This window comes from Cloeon dipterum, chromosome 1 (assembly GCF_949628265.1).
Source record: "Cloeon dipterum chromosome 1, ieCloDipt1.1, whole genome shotgun sequence".
Lineage (NCBI taxonomy): Eukaryota > Metazoa > Arthropoda > Insecta > Ephemeroptera > Baetidae > Cloeon > Cloeon dipterum.
In genome coordinates, this window is record NC_088786.1 from 14,140,880 (window position 1) to 14,154,247 (window position 13,368).

The 13,368-nt window shown below is 38.9% G+C and overlaps 1 protein-coding gene across 1 annotated transcript in view; it reads right to left on the reverse strand.

The window, feature by feature from the left end:
- Window positions 1–1,004: 1,004 nt before the first annotated feature.
- The window catches only part of cdi (center divider), a 53,399-nt gene continuing 41,035 nt past the window's right edge, over window positions 1,005–13,368 (reverse strand). The window contains exons 5-10 of the mRNA XM_065497607.1: window positions 9,027–9,115; window positions 8,108–8,360; window positions 7,429–7,705; window positions 6,150–6,725; window positions 4,216–4,673; window positions 1,005–3,510 (exon numbers count right to left, since the gene is read on the reverse strand). Of these exons, the coding sequence (XP_065353679.1) occupies window positions 3,109–3,510; window positions 4,216–4,673; window positions 6,150–6,725; window positions 7,429–7,705; window positions 8,108–8,360; window positions 9,027–9,115 (2,055 nt within the window). The 3' untranslated portion in view covers window positions 1,005–3,108. The remainder of the gene's footprint in view (window positions 3,511–4,215; window positions 4,674–6,149; window positions 6,726–7,428; window positions 7,706–8,107; window positions 8,361–9,026; window positions 9,116–13,368) is intronic.

Here is a 13,368-nt window from a genome sequence, read left to right on the forward strand (position 1 = left end):
TTGCGGAGTTCATTTCAGGTGGTCCGCGCATTTGGTGCTCGCCACCATCTCCACAAATTGATATCAAATTATTCATACTTTTCGTTTCAGCACAAGTTTAAAATAAAATAAGCAGTGCTAGACTTTTTGACTAGTGAATATTTCATCATAATAGAAACCAGCCTGTTGCGAGGAATTATCCTGTAGGAGTAGTGTCAAGCAAATGGGAAATATTTTTGCATTTCGGGAATATTTTACTGGCAGCCCGATGTCACAGTTGGCAAAAGGTGGTTAATTTAATAACTCGAAATGCTCGAATAGTACAGCGGCCTGGGAGGCGCACCGGCGCCGACTCGCCACTTCCTGGTTTACGCAACTTTTCAGCGGCTTAAGGGACAAAATAAATGTCTGGTATTTCAATAAAATACTAGGTGAAAAGATGGCTTAATTGGGCCCAAGCTCCTCTGCGACCACTCGGGCCCCATCCTGCCCATGATACCAGCTAGGCGATGTTAGTGGGACCCGGTGAGCTCATGGTCCAGGGAATGTATTTCGCACAACTTTCTCATTTTAATACACCACGAAAAACACATTTAATGTAATTTAGTTATGATATAATTATAATATTTTTAATTTGCGGCTCAGTGCGGCGTGATATTACTTTAGCTTTATTTTGCTGTTCGCCATTTCTTGCTTTTAAATCTTCATATATTTAATTTATTTATTTTATTGACCATTGCAAGAATAAACAAGAACGTATAAACATTTTAAAAGTTCAATTGCTGTATTCTGAATTTTTTCACTTCCGAGCTTTAAAAAGGAATAAAGGTGGTTTTAATTTTGAATTTATTATATTTTCAGAGGGTTTTTTACTCTCACCTACGTAACTTTAATTCTATAATTAATATGTATAATATTAAGTTGTTGTCCTGAAATTTTTATGTAATAAAACTGTGATCAGTTTCTTTTTCTCTTTGTTGAGGTAGCACTGAGAAGGTTTTGACTGATCAAATAAAACGCAACTGTTGTTTACTTGACAATTACAATTGGTTGTAACATTTTATTTTCCTTGATTCTAAAACAACGCATTTTATAATCAGCAAAAATCATAGTTTTAGCAATAATAATAATAATAATGATAATCTTCATCTCCATACACATTATGACAATGTACAAATTCGCTCTAATACTCTCTTTTAATTAAGTAGTGCAACAGGACTTTTAAGGCAGATTTTTCAGCTCTGGTTGAACCATGCATTTGAAACTGCAAAATGAAAACTCTCTGCAACTTTGAGCCGCCGAAAACCAAAAATGTCTGCCTTGAGTTCTGCTGAACTGCAACTACTGCAACATTTGCTTCAGTCTTGCTTTAATAATATTTTCCATATTTTCGTGACCAACGAGGCTTCTAGCCTGACTGATGATGAGTGACTTTGCATTGCAAGAGTTCCGAAATAAAAGTTCAGGAAATACTTTCAAACCCGTATACTGTGTGGTTACAATATTTCCCAAAATACAGTTTCATCTATTATTAGCCTAACAGTTCGGTTTACAATGTTCCTGGATACACAGTATTTTTACTCAATACCAAGTCACTCAATAAACCTTGCGCACTTATTTTCCATTGTAAAAATTATATCGGATTAATTTTTTAACGAAACAGCAACATACTAAATATTTCATGAGGTTAATTTTAGAAAGGACGACACGAATGTATTTCAATATGCTTAATAATAGATGTTTATCCTAATTAGTCTATCCAAAGTCTAGTGACTGGCTCACTTCCTCTCAAGAAATAGAATCTGAAGCCCATAACCAAAATAACTCAAATATACTGTTTGCAAGTGTGATTGATCGGATACAAAACAAACTCATCCAACAGTGACTAGACGGCAAAGAATTAGTACAGAGTAGTGTTAATCGCATAAATGAGCTGCAGAAAGCATGGAAATACTCATAAGTTACTTTTGTACTTGTTTCGAAGATGATGAACCAGAACTAATAATGAAGCAGAGAAAAGCAATGAAATGCAATTGATCCAGAGTTTCAGTGAAAATGGAAAATAATTCAGTGTATTAAAATCACCAGAGGATCGAATGCTGCTGGTGTCAAGTAGAGTTGTTGTTGTTGTTGTTTTTGAGCAAGTGAAGTAGTGTGTTATTAATTTATTGCGGATTTGTTATTACAATAAGATATGAGGGGTGAGTGTGGATGGATGGATTCCAACTCTACTCTTCGTTCCTTCTAATTTTGGCTTAGCGATAGTAATAATTATTACAACAGGAGGGTCAGCGCACAATTCACACAACATTTCTTGTATGGCATTGTGTCTTTATCACACTAGAAAACTCTCTTCCAAAGAAGGAAGCACAAAAATATTACCTCTCTTTCTCTGTGTTACAGGTTAAAAAATTACTGTTCTTGCTCTCCCATTAACCGAACACCACTAGAAACGGTATAGGTGGAAGTCAATCCATATTTTAGACGGTGGAACATGACCAGCAAGGATATGACAGGGACGCAGCGCCCGAGCTCGAACTGCAAAAATTTTTGGTGTTTGAAGACCGCACATTTGGCACTAGCATTTTTGAGCTAACATTGAAGGGGCTCTCAGGGTGGCTATTTGTGGTGTTAACAAAGAAAATTTTCAACAATCAGAGTTCGCTAGGATAGTCATGTCAACAGGTTTTTGCTGCAAAGCTGGCTTCATAATTTAATTCACCAAACCTTCCATTTTAACTATGGTTCCAAGCGAGATCCCACATTTTCTGGATAAACGAATCTGAAACCCTCAACCAAAAGTTTACAACTTCCATAGAGGGCACATTGATTAAGGATGCATAGGATCTTCCTGCTAGCCAATTGATCCCGCCAAAAATAAATTTAACTAATAAATTTGAGACCAAATGCTGATTGCAGTCAATTTGGCTGTTTTGTAATTTTGGTGGTATCAATGGGCCAGCAAAGGGTCTCCAACATGAAATAACATGAAAAAATATTCCACAGAGCCATCTGATTGCCCCTTGGGATTCCCAGACAATAATAATTCTGTGTGTAAACGCATATTTGGCACTGAATTATTTAACTTTGGCAAAGTCAAGCTCGGGGCTGGAGGGGAGGGGGAACTGCCTAGCTCGTCTTCTTGTCGAAGAGCTGCAGCTTGGAGCGGACGGTGCCCTCGCAAATGCTCAGTCTCTGGGGGATGGAAGTCTTGCGCACGACCGGCTTTTCCAGTGGCATCCGTTCGAGGCATTTCTGCAGCTGCGCGATCTTGGGCGAGCGCGACGCCCTGGCCAGCCGGTGCGATAGCGCCTCGATGGCCTGCGCCGAGCTGCCCGGGTATTTCTTGGCTGCCGCCTGGAACAGCAGCTCGCGGTGCTGCCGCGCCAGCCAGATGGCTGCCAGCGACTCCTTGCGCGGGTCCTCCTCGCAGCAGTTGGTCCGCTGCTTTCGCTCAAAGTACTCGACAATGCGTGTAATGTGCTGATGCTGGCTGCTCAGGTTGCCGCCAGCGCAAGGTGGACGGGTCACCTGCAAAAGTACACGTTTAGGACTGGAATCCAGGGTGCAAATGCACTCAAATAAATCATTCACAATGATGAAATTATTATAGCCATAAAATCTAATCGAGTTTTGATGTGATACCTGATAATCATAATCAGCACCTCCTGTTCTTCATGAAACGACTGACTTCAGTTTTTAATAAAATATAACTGTTGCATTTCAAATGTTATGAAAGTTTTGTCTTTTATTAAAATGTAAAAATTGATAAAATATTTAAAAAAAATTGCGATAATTGTGTGATTCAAAGGGTCTTTAAAAGTATGTAAGGAAGTATTTGCCTGTTTTCTCGACCTGTAGTCTGAGCTTCTTTTCAAAGTTCAATTCTCTGAGTATGCAACATGAAAACTTAAAAAACCTAAAACGAGCCAAATTTAACAAACAACCCTTGCCAACCAGAATTTTTTTTATAAGAGTACTTTTCAGGCTTCTGAAAATTAATATATTGAAAATTTATATTTGTTGCATGGTCAACTCGTTTTTTTTTAATGAAAACCATAGTGAGCGAATTTTAAATATTTTATTTTGAGAAATTTCCCAGACAAAACTGATAGTGATATTTAAGGTTGTCTAGGAGTGAGCAGAAAATTTTTATTGATTGAAATTATTCACTTTCTACTTTGAAAAAATACCATGTTTTGCTAACTAGGGCAAAGTCTCAAAAACTAGGTATACCTCATCCCAGCTGAAGTCACTGCCGCCTAGGCTGGAGATGTCCTCGGAGCTGTCAGTGTAGATGGAGGAGGACCTTTTGGCCGAAAAATGCGATCGGCTGCTGCCTGTGCTAGAGCCAAGCCCAAGGCTGGAATACTCATCGAGTAGATCCTGCCACTCGGAGAGTCCCCCTGAGGAGGAAAGACAGCCAAGCGCGGCCGCCACCGACTCGTCCAGCGACGCCTGGCAGTCTGGGCTGAGGTCGGACGTGCTGGTGCCTTCGCCCACGCTGAAGAAGCCAGACTCGCACGAGCCACGTCTCCGCAACAGCGGGTAGCCCACTGAATCAACGCATCGCTCATCCAGGATGTTGGTTGTCGAGTTGCAGATGCGCTGCTGCGCCAAAAGTGGGTGCACCGACGCCATTGGGGTGCTCGGCGTTTGCCGCAATGACTGCTTAGGCTGACTTCGTGTTCGCCCTTTAAAACAGACAAGTGAAGCAGTTTAACTTTTTGGTTTCCCAGAGGTAAGAAAAACGAGAGGCTGAAATAATTAAATTCTTGTTTATGACGGCCTGTGTAAGAGAATATCAAAAAAGAAAAAGAAACGTTTTGGTTCGCAGGAGAATCTCGTTCTCTCAAACAATTTCAATCAGGTCAGTGGTCAATTAGATTAAAACATTTACGACAGTCTGTCCATGGAACTCAAGTAATACAATTCACTCTTAAATTTGATAGGAGAGTTACGAGGTAAATTCTTTGCATATTTATATGGCTCCTAATTTTTAACACAACCGTTCGCACTTTTATTTTAACAAGTGACTTCATTTCTTTTGAATATTCTGATTTTAAAATAATATGCAAGTACTGGCAACTCTGTTATCTTCGCAGAAAATAGGGGATCACACTTGAATATTTACTTTTCAGTATTATATCGTCAGCTGAAGGTACACAACATGAGGAATGTTACATGAATGTTCTTAAGCAATTCATGAAATTCAATATATGCCAGCTGTTATGAGATTAAAGCGTTGCATTGCCTGAACGTGACTTTTCAAGAAATAATACTGGCTACAAATGCTGCGATTTTAAACATACTGCAATTATATTTGTATTTTGATGTTTTCACAAGACAACACTATCTTCTGTATTTAGAAAATACCAAGATCCAGCGATTTAAAGCATAATTAAATTTCTTTCAGACAATATCCGTTCAAATATTTTGTTCAACAAATAATGCATGAATTTGAATATTTTTTGTCATGGTTTAAACAAAATAATTGGTAAACGGCTAATGAGACTGTGGGTGTCGCCCAAAACATACTATAAATGATAATTTTTAAGATGTGTTTCAGATGTCATCCATAGGATTGAATGAGATGCCACCAGCAGGGGAACTGCTCTGAGCAGGAAACCTTTTTGACGTTGAGTATAATTGTTCATTTCACTAGCCCTATCATTATGTAGGGAATATAATTTTCAATAACTCTAAAAGACAAAAAAACACTGACCTTAATGACTTTCTCAAAAATGCAACATTAATTTATTTTCATTCCATCAGGTTCAAAATGAGATAAAATTAATTTTCAATTCCACAAATCCCATCAGGAACATTAATATATTTAACTCATTCAATTTTTAAGAACTGAACTGACAACGTCACAAACCTCACACTATCGCTATTCTTTTGCGTCAACACCAATTATAACAAATTTAATCATTCAATTAAGATAATCATACCTGAGATAAAAAAAAACTAGCAATATACTTGATTGTGAATGTTTTCAAATGGAATGCATTTTGAAGGGATGTTTTAACAATCATTCCGCAAGTTTTGACCTCAGGTGATTTTTACCTTACAATCCTAAACAGTCTTGATTTTGAATTTGTTGATACAGCAAACTTGCTTAACAGCCGAGATCAGAGAATTAAAATTCAAAACGGGAGTCAGCATACCAACAAAGAGGGGATGGGCGAAGAGCGACGGGGCGGTCCTCCTTCCCGCGTGACCGCACTGGCCGCCGCAGGCCCCGTCGAGTCTACCGTCGGGCGCCGAGTACTTTCTGCGCACGGCCGTGGGTGACGACGGCAACGACAGCGTCTGTTTCTTCGTCAGTGACTTTTTCTTCAGCGCGGCGGAGGCCAGCGCGGCCGCTGAGGCTCTGTTCGCGTCAGCATCGGCGGCGGCCAAGGCGTCGAAGAAGGACGACGGCAGCTCAAAGCAGGAGGAGAAGAGGTCTCCCTCAGCCCAGCTGGTCGACTCCCTTGCGCCAGGCAGCAGTTTCTTGGCGCCGCGGAACTGCGACAGCGCAGTGAAAGGGTTCATATTGCCCTGGCACGGTTTGTAGTGCGGGTCCTTGCGGCCCATGCACTCGCCCAGCATCTGCGGATTCAGCAGCAGCCCGTCTGCTGTCACTTCCGCGGGGGGTGGCGGCGGCGACAGGTTGCGGTTGAAAATGAAGTGGCAGCGTGCCTTGTCGCTCGGTGTCGGCGCCTGTATCACCTCTTCGGAAAGCGAGCGTCGGTGGCTCACTGAAATTAAAGCAATTGTTAATTGTATTCAACTTAATGAAAAAAATCTTAAAATTTGTTAATGAAAATCAAATAAAAAGGCGAAAAGGGAATAGGTTTGTCTGAGCAAACCTGGCATAATAATTAATTAATAATTTTTTAGATCAATAAATTTTAAATACACGGACTTATCTAACAAGAATTGAAAACAATATACGCTGAGAGAATCAAAAAGAGGCGCGAATGAAATAACCCCCCTTGGAAATAAAAATATAAATTTCAAGCCATGCTTTCGTAAAATTAATTGATCCCTTGAAGGTTAGAAAAAGCAGATTTTTAGAGAGCTAATTCTAAGAAACTTAAATTTTACGGCATGAGCTAAATTATTCTTTCGTTTAGAAATCTCAGTTAGTTCATAATCCGTTTCCATGCAGTCATTAAATAAAACCGAGAAAGCCAAACCCGTAAGTCACAAATGAGGAAAACAAATGAAATTGACTTTACTTAAAATTGTCAATTAGTCGATTTTTTTTAGCCATAATGTTTAAGAATAATTTTTATGGTTTGTTTTTGGGGAATATTTGCACGAAACGGCAAAACACAAGTGTGAAGAAGGTATACAATTTCTACAATCATTTATTATTCTTCAATTTGTTCAATTACAAAATTGGTTGGGTGAGGCATGCAAATTGCAGGCATTAAATGTAAATTAAGAAAAACTCACATTTTCTCAAGCAGAGCTGCGGCCTCTCAGGCCTCACCTCAGCGATGACCTCCTCGCTGCGAGCGTTCATCACGCCCGGCGACTTTTCCTTGCACGGGCTGACCCTCCTGGCTGGCGACGGCGACTTGTGGTCGCGCACCGCCTCCACCACTAGGCTCCCGCCGTTGTTGACCTGCGAAGCCGCGCTCCTTGTTGCCGCTGAGCTCTTGTAAGACTCGATCTGAGCCTGTAGCCGCTCGTTCAACTCGACGAACGAAGGACGACTCTTTGGTTCATACTGTAGGATACAAACAAATGTGTGTTAAAACAACTAACCATATATAGATAGGACAAGATTGTATTTTATTAATTTTATAAATGATCAGGTAATAACTAATTCAGATTTTTACTGTTTGCATTAAATGCTATCTAGTTAAGCATTTTGTAATGCCAATATTGACAAATTATTGTATATTTGATTCACTCTTGAATATGCGTTTTTTAATATTTAAATGTTTCAATGATTTAAGAAAATTTTACACATCCATCATTGCAAGTGCCTATGAATTGAATAACCAGCATTGAAGGTTGCAACATTCGTAAGAGCCACATTACGTTGGCTTGTAACGCAATCATTTGAGCATTAATGTCTGATCTAATGAAATGCAGTACATATATATTTTTTGAGTTTCGAACTTACAGTACAACAGGAGAAAGCTAAGGCTAGGAAGTCTGGTGGACATGGACCGCACATCTCGCCAAACGCGATGTAGTCCAGTCCAAAGTTTTCAGTTCTGGGCATGACGTCAGGGTCTGCCTCAATTCGGGCGATCAGCTCGCACAGGATGATCCCAAACGAGAAGATGTCCGAGCGTTCGTCGTACCACTCGCCCTTTAGGCACTCAGGCGACATCCAGTAAGGAGAACCGACAGTCGGAAGACGGTATCTACTCCTGAAACCGATTGGATGTTAAAAATTGGTTTTTAGTAATTTCTTTTAGAATTGGTTGTGAATTAATTTAGTGTGCGCATTGTTTTCAACTTATTTCATTTAATAAAGCATTTACTGCGACAAAATCTCAGGCTAAGTAAAAAACAGTTTTTCAGCGTGGTAGTTTCATTATTTCTCATTTAAAAAATTCCAGCTGTTGAAGGAATGTTCACTCGGGAAAAATCACATTTAAAATCGAAGTTGATTTTTTACTTTTATTAATAAACAGATCAAATTAGGCCCCTATATTGGCACGATTTCAAACAAGCCTTCTTGCCGACATTAATTTCCCTTACTGCATTACCTCACACAAAATACATTTTTCTTATTGCCTCACGCTAGAAAACAATATTCGAATGATGCAATAATTAAAACACTTTAGTAACATTTGCAATTTACTCAGAAACAAAATTATCCCGAAATACAATCGTGGGAAGACAGGGGCAAATTGATAACGATTATTGCGCAACTTCCACGGTGATAAGTTAGTGTTTTCCTACAACTATAATTCAATTTTAAGAAAGATGGAATGTGCGGACACAATGCGAAATTTTCCCATGGCAGACGCAAAAGAAACAGTTCAAGGAGTGCAGATAAGCCGCCGAGATAACAATTAACTGACGATTACCTTGAATCTGGGATCTTGGCGGCCAGGCCGAAGTCGCCAACCACGGCGGTCATTTCGTCCGTTTTCTCGTCCCTCTTAATCAGTACGTTCTGAAACAATGGCAAAAATGAAGAAGATTAGCAACATCGCGATGAGAGTGCAATTTGCACATTTCAATGACAAAATTTCAGGAGTAGTCTTGGATTTTTCAGTAACTATTTTTAGGAGCACTTTTTAGTTATTATTTGCGTAGTGGGAATTATTTTTGGCTCTTGACTATATTGTGTAGCCGCTTGGCAAAATCTTTCTATTATACTGCTTCAAAAGATTTGATATCATATCAAAATCATACGCATCGTCGAATGTGTTCAAATGAATCAGATTGTTTTAAATAGATTAATTTAAATTTAATCTATGAAGTAGGTTCCAATTACAAATTTTATAATTTTAGACAGTTTAAATTACAGTGGAAAGCGAGATATTAACATTTTTTTAAAATAACTATAGAGAGCAAACGAATTTGAGTATAGTTTATATATTGTTTTTAAATGGAAAATAAAATTGCAATCATGTTTTGGCATTTACCTCATTAAAATGTTAAAAACAATCAGCAAGCTCAGTTAGAATTTCCTCTCATAGCAATGCAATTCTGTAATATTCCGATCATTAAATTTCTCGGTTCGTTACCGCAACTGTACATTTCATACTAGTAAATTCACGTTGGCTGTCAATGGCTGTTTGATTGGTTGCATAACGGCACCCAATATTTGATCAAATTGCCGGTGATTTTGCACGGACGGCTGGCTATCGGGCCATGCAAACATGCAAACGCAGCTGACGACGATTCGCCGTAAATCACGGAAACGCGAGAAAGCCGAGAGAAAGAAAGAGGCGCACGTCGTGATTCAGCTGATTATGCACCAGCTGTCACGGCAAAAAGTGGACACTGACGAACGAACGGAACGATTGAAATGTGTGCTTGGCGAAATGGTAAAATGAACTGCAGCGCATCTGCTGCTGCTGCTGGACCAGAAGCTGTGGCCGAGTTTCTCTTTATTTCAGCTAGGATTGAATGCAAAGGAAAGGACGGATATATTGAAAAGTCTGTCGCATTTAGCGTGTCAGCACAAGTAAATTAGCGTGCTCATCTGAAAATGAGCCAAATTTGGATATGCGAATGCGGCTGACGGCAGCCTTTATTCAGAAATGTCATCAGTCATCGCATTGCTTTTGAGTCAGTGCTCCTATTATATTCATTATTTGAGATATTGGATTTATCCTTTTAAAGCTATCTTCTTGTCTTCTGAATAATTTAGGAGTTTTATCCTTACTATGACATCGGGGTTTTCTGTGACAACAGAATCTAAAATAGGGATAGTCAAATGAATCTCTATCAGATTTTTGATGTAGTTAAAAAAAATATTAGCTGTGCAAATTCTGGTATTTTGTTTCAAACAAATTAATCATATAGATTCATATTTAATGGCTTGTTACTGCCCTGATTTTACCAATTTTGTGAAAAATATCAGAAGAAAATTTTGATTACATTTTAAGCGATCTACGTTCAAATTAACTTTTTTCACAATCGCACTAACACACAAATGCTATATTCATGTACTCCTATAGCCAAAATAGTAAAAAATACGTAGTTAATCAATACTATCAAACGCAGAATTATAAAGAAATCATTCAAATCGGTATAATTACACCAAAAATGTGTAGCACAGAATGCTCAAAATCATGCAAAAATCCGAACTATTTTTTATTGTTCAGTAGCTAAGCAACCCCATTAACCACATTAGATATCAGCAAAGAAGAGAGATCAGATAAAAAATAATATTCTTCGCTATAGTACTGTTTCAAATGCATCATTATTTTAACATTCTATTTGAGGAAAGTTTTTATCACCGATCATTTTGCTAATGAAATTGCTCCACTAACCCGCTGCCGTGATAAATTGCAGGCCGTTTGCATTTGATTACATCTCTCTGCCCGCATTCGTACACACGCGCCATTAAGTGCGTCTGCAATGAAGCAACGAGTGCACATCCATTAATTCAAATGTGATTCACAGAAAGATCCGCATTTAATCCCATGAAGCGCCTGCAGGCCCTTCCTTGGTTTCTTTCTCCTTGCTGTGCGACCAGGTTTGCTCACGAATCTGCCCCAGGCGAAAATAACCAAGAAGTGTGGGTGCCGATTGTAATTCCGAGTTGAGGAATGTCTGCGATTGATCGCGCGTGCTCTTGGATCAAAAGGGCATTCGTGCAAGAAATCAAACGGCACTCGCTGTCGGGACAAACGAGCTTTGGAGGGAGGAAAGTCCGCACCTGTTTTATGTAACTGGACGATCCGATAACAAAGTAAATTCTTTTCTAATATAGCGCCTAACTTTTCGAATCGAGCAGTTCGATCGGCAAGGGAAAGTTTCTCATCAGTTTATCTCCTGTGTAATCTGCAGGTGATAAATAGTCGACTGTTTTTCTGGAATTAGCATGATTCGTTGCAATTTACAAGATTGATCGAGACCAGCTCAAAATGGTATGGCTTATCAATAAGTGGTGTTCTCTTATAAATCAATGAATGATTTAAAATATATATTCGGTTAGTCATTTGGTCAGAAGCTTTGTTTAAAATGATACGTTCCACTGCGGTATTCGAAAATATTTTTAAAATTATCAAAAAGTGTCCATTAGTTTCTTTGGGGTTTTTTCCAAATAGGTTTGTCCAAACAAAATCAACCACTGATTAGACTAATGATAGAGTAAAAATTTAAAACAGAAATCAAATGAGTCAAGGAAGCATTTTAGCTAAGCAAAATAATATTCCTTTTAACTAGAGTATTTGATAGCTTTATGTTTACACTTCCTTTCGCACTTCAGCAGTATTTCGCAATCCTTTATCAGTACCAATCATTTGTTGTCTTCCTTATCACACACACACATATTTCGTTCGCTGCGTGAGCTAACCGGCGAATCCCAAGCTGTGCGAGTCACCTTGACAGTTTCGGACTTTTTTCTTGATGGCGCAATACCACCAATATAATTGCTGTCATCGGCCTAAAACGGCTAGCACTATCGCCTACCAGGAAACGTTAACGACGGTTTATGGAAATGACGTGCGGTGATTTTGTTTGCTCTAGTGACAATCCCATCCTCGTGCCAAGTCAGAAAAAGAAAACGCGGGTAATTTGCTGCCACTTGGCCGAAAAGTTGTTTTTACTCTCTGCCGCCGAGGTATTTTCGGGGCCCAAGGACGGCTTGAGTTACTCAAGTAGACAAGAAAATTTACCCAATTCATCAAATAAGTTGAAAATCAGTGCCGTGCTTTGATAAAAAATGGTAATCAAGTCCAATCAAGGGTAAAAATGCTGAAAATGTCTACATTTTAATAAGCAGAATTCTCACGTTACCAATCAATTTCTAGAACGGTGGAACAAAAAACATAAGTATGTTAAAATATTCAAAATTGCACTACCAAAAATTGTTTTAATAATAATGGTTTCTTGTTGGCACACTTCAAAAATGGGATTTTAATTTTTTATTTGTCCGCCTAAAAGAATCATTTTCACGCGGTAGAATATCTATTGTTCTACGTGCAAACATTTCCTTAAATAAACAAGTAAAAAGTAATTTGGACGTATAGGAGGAATCTCTCTATCTCAATAGAATCAAATAAAATATTTCGGTGAAATTCACAGCTTTAATTCCGCGAGGCTTGCCATATCATCGGATTGTTGATTACGTGTTCATCATGACATTTAACAAACAGTTCAACAAGTAGCACTCACTTCAACATGGATTCCAATAATCCGGTAGTCCCAATTCTCCGTCGCTCACTGTCGGGTAATTAAATTTTACTCCGTGCATTCCTCCTAAGTTGTCTAATTAAACCAAACTAAAAAGTTGATCGATTTCCCTTCCGGATTGAGTACCGACCCGCCTAATTATAATTACCTGCCCATGTCGAGACTTTTTCCTAACTGTAAGATCCGTCGAAGCGTGCAAGACTCATTATTATGCACGATTCATCGGGAAGGAAACCATAGAGTATGTGGAGCGCCACCGTGTGAACTCGATCAGTCGCGTGTAATCACGATTATTCAATAAGCCAGCGTGCCTGAGATTGATTTTCGCCACACTATTTGCGGCATTGTCGGCAAAAGACACGCCTCTAATTATTTATTGGCAAGAAGGAAGCGCGGTTTTGCACAATTATTGCTGCAAGAGAAAGTGATCGCATTGTCTGGCTGTTGGCGCGAGACATTTTTTGCTTTTACACAGAATTGCGTACAGATATTGATATTTATAGGATATTTTATGGAGTTGGAGTAAAATTAAAAGAGTAAGTATTTGAAACAGAT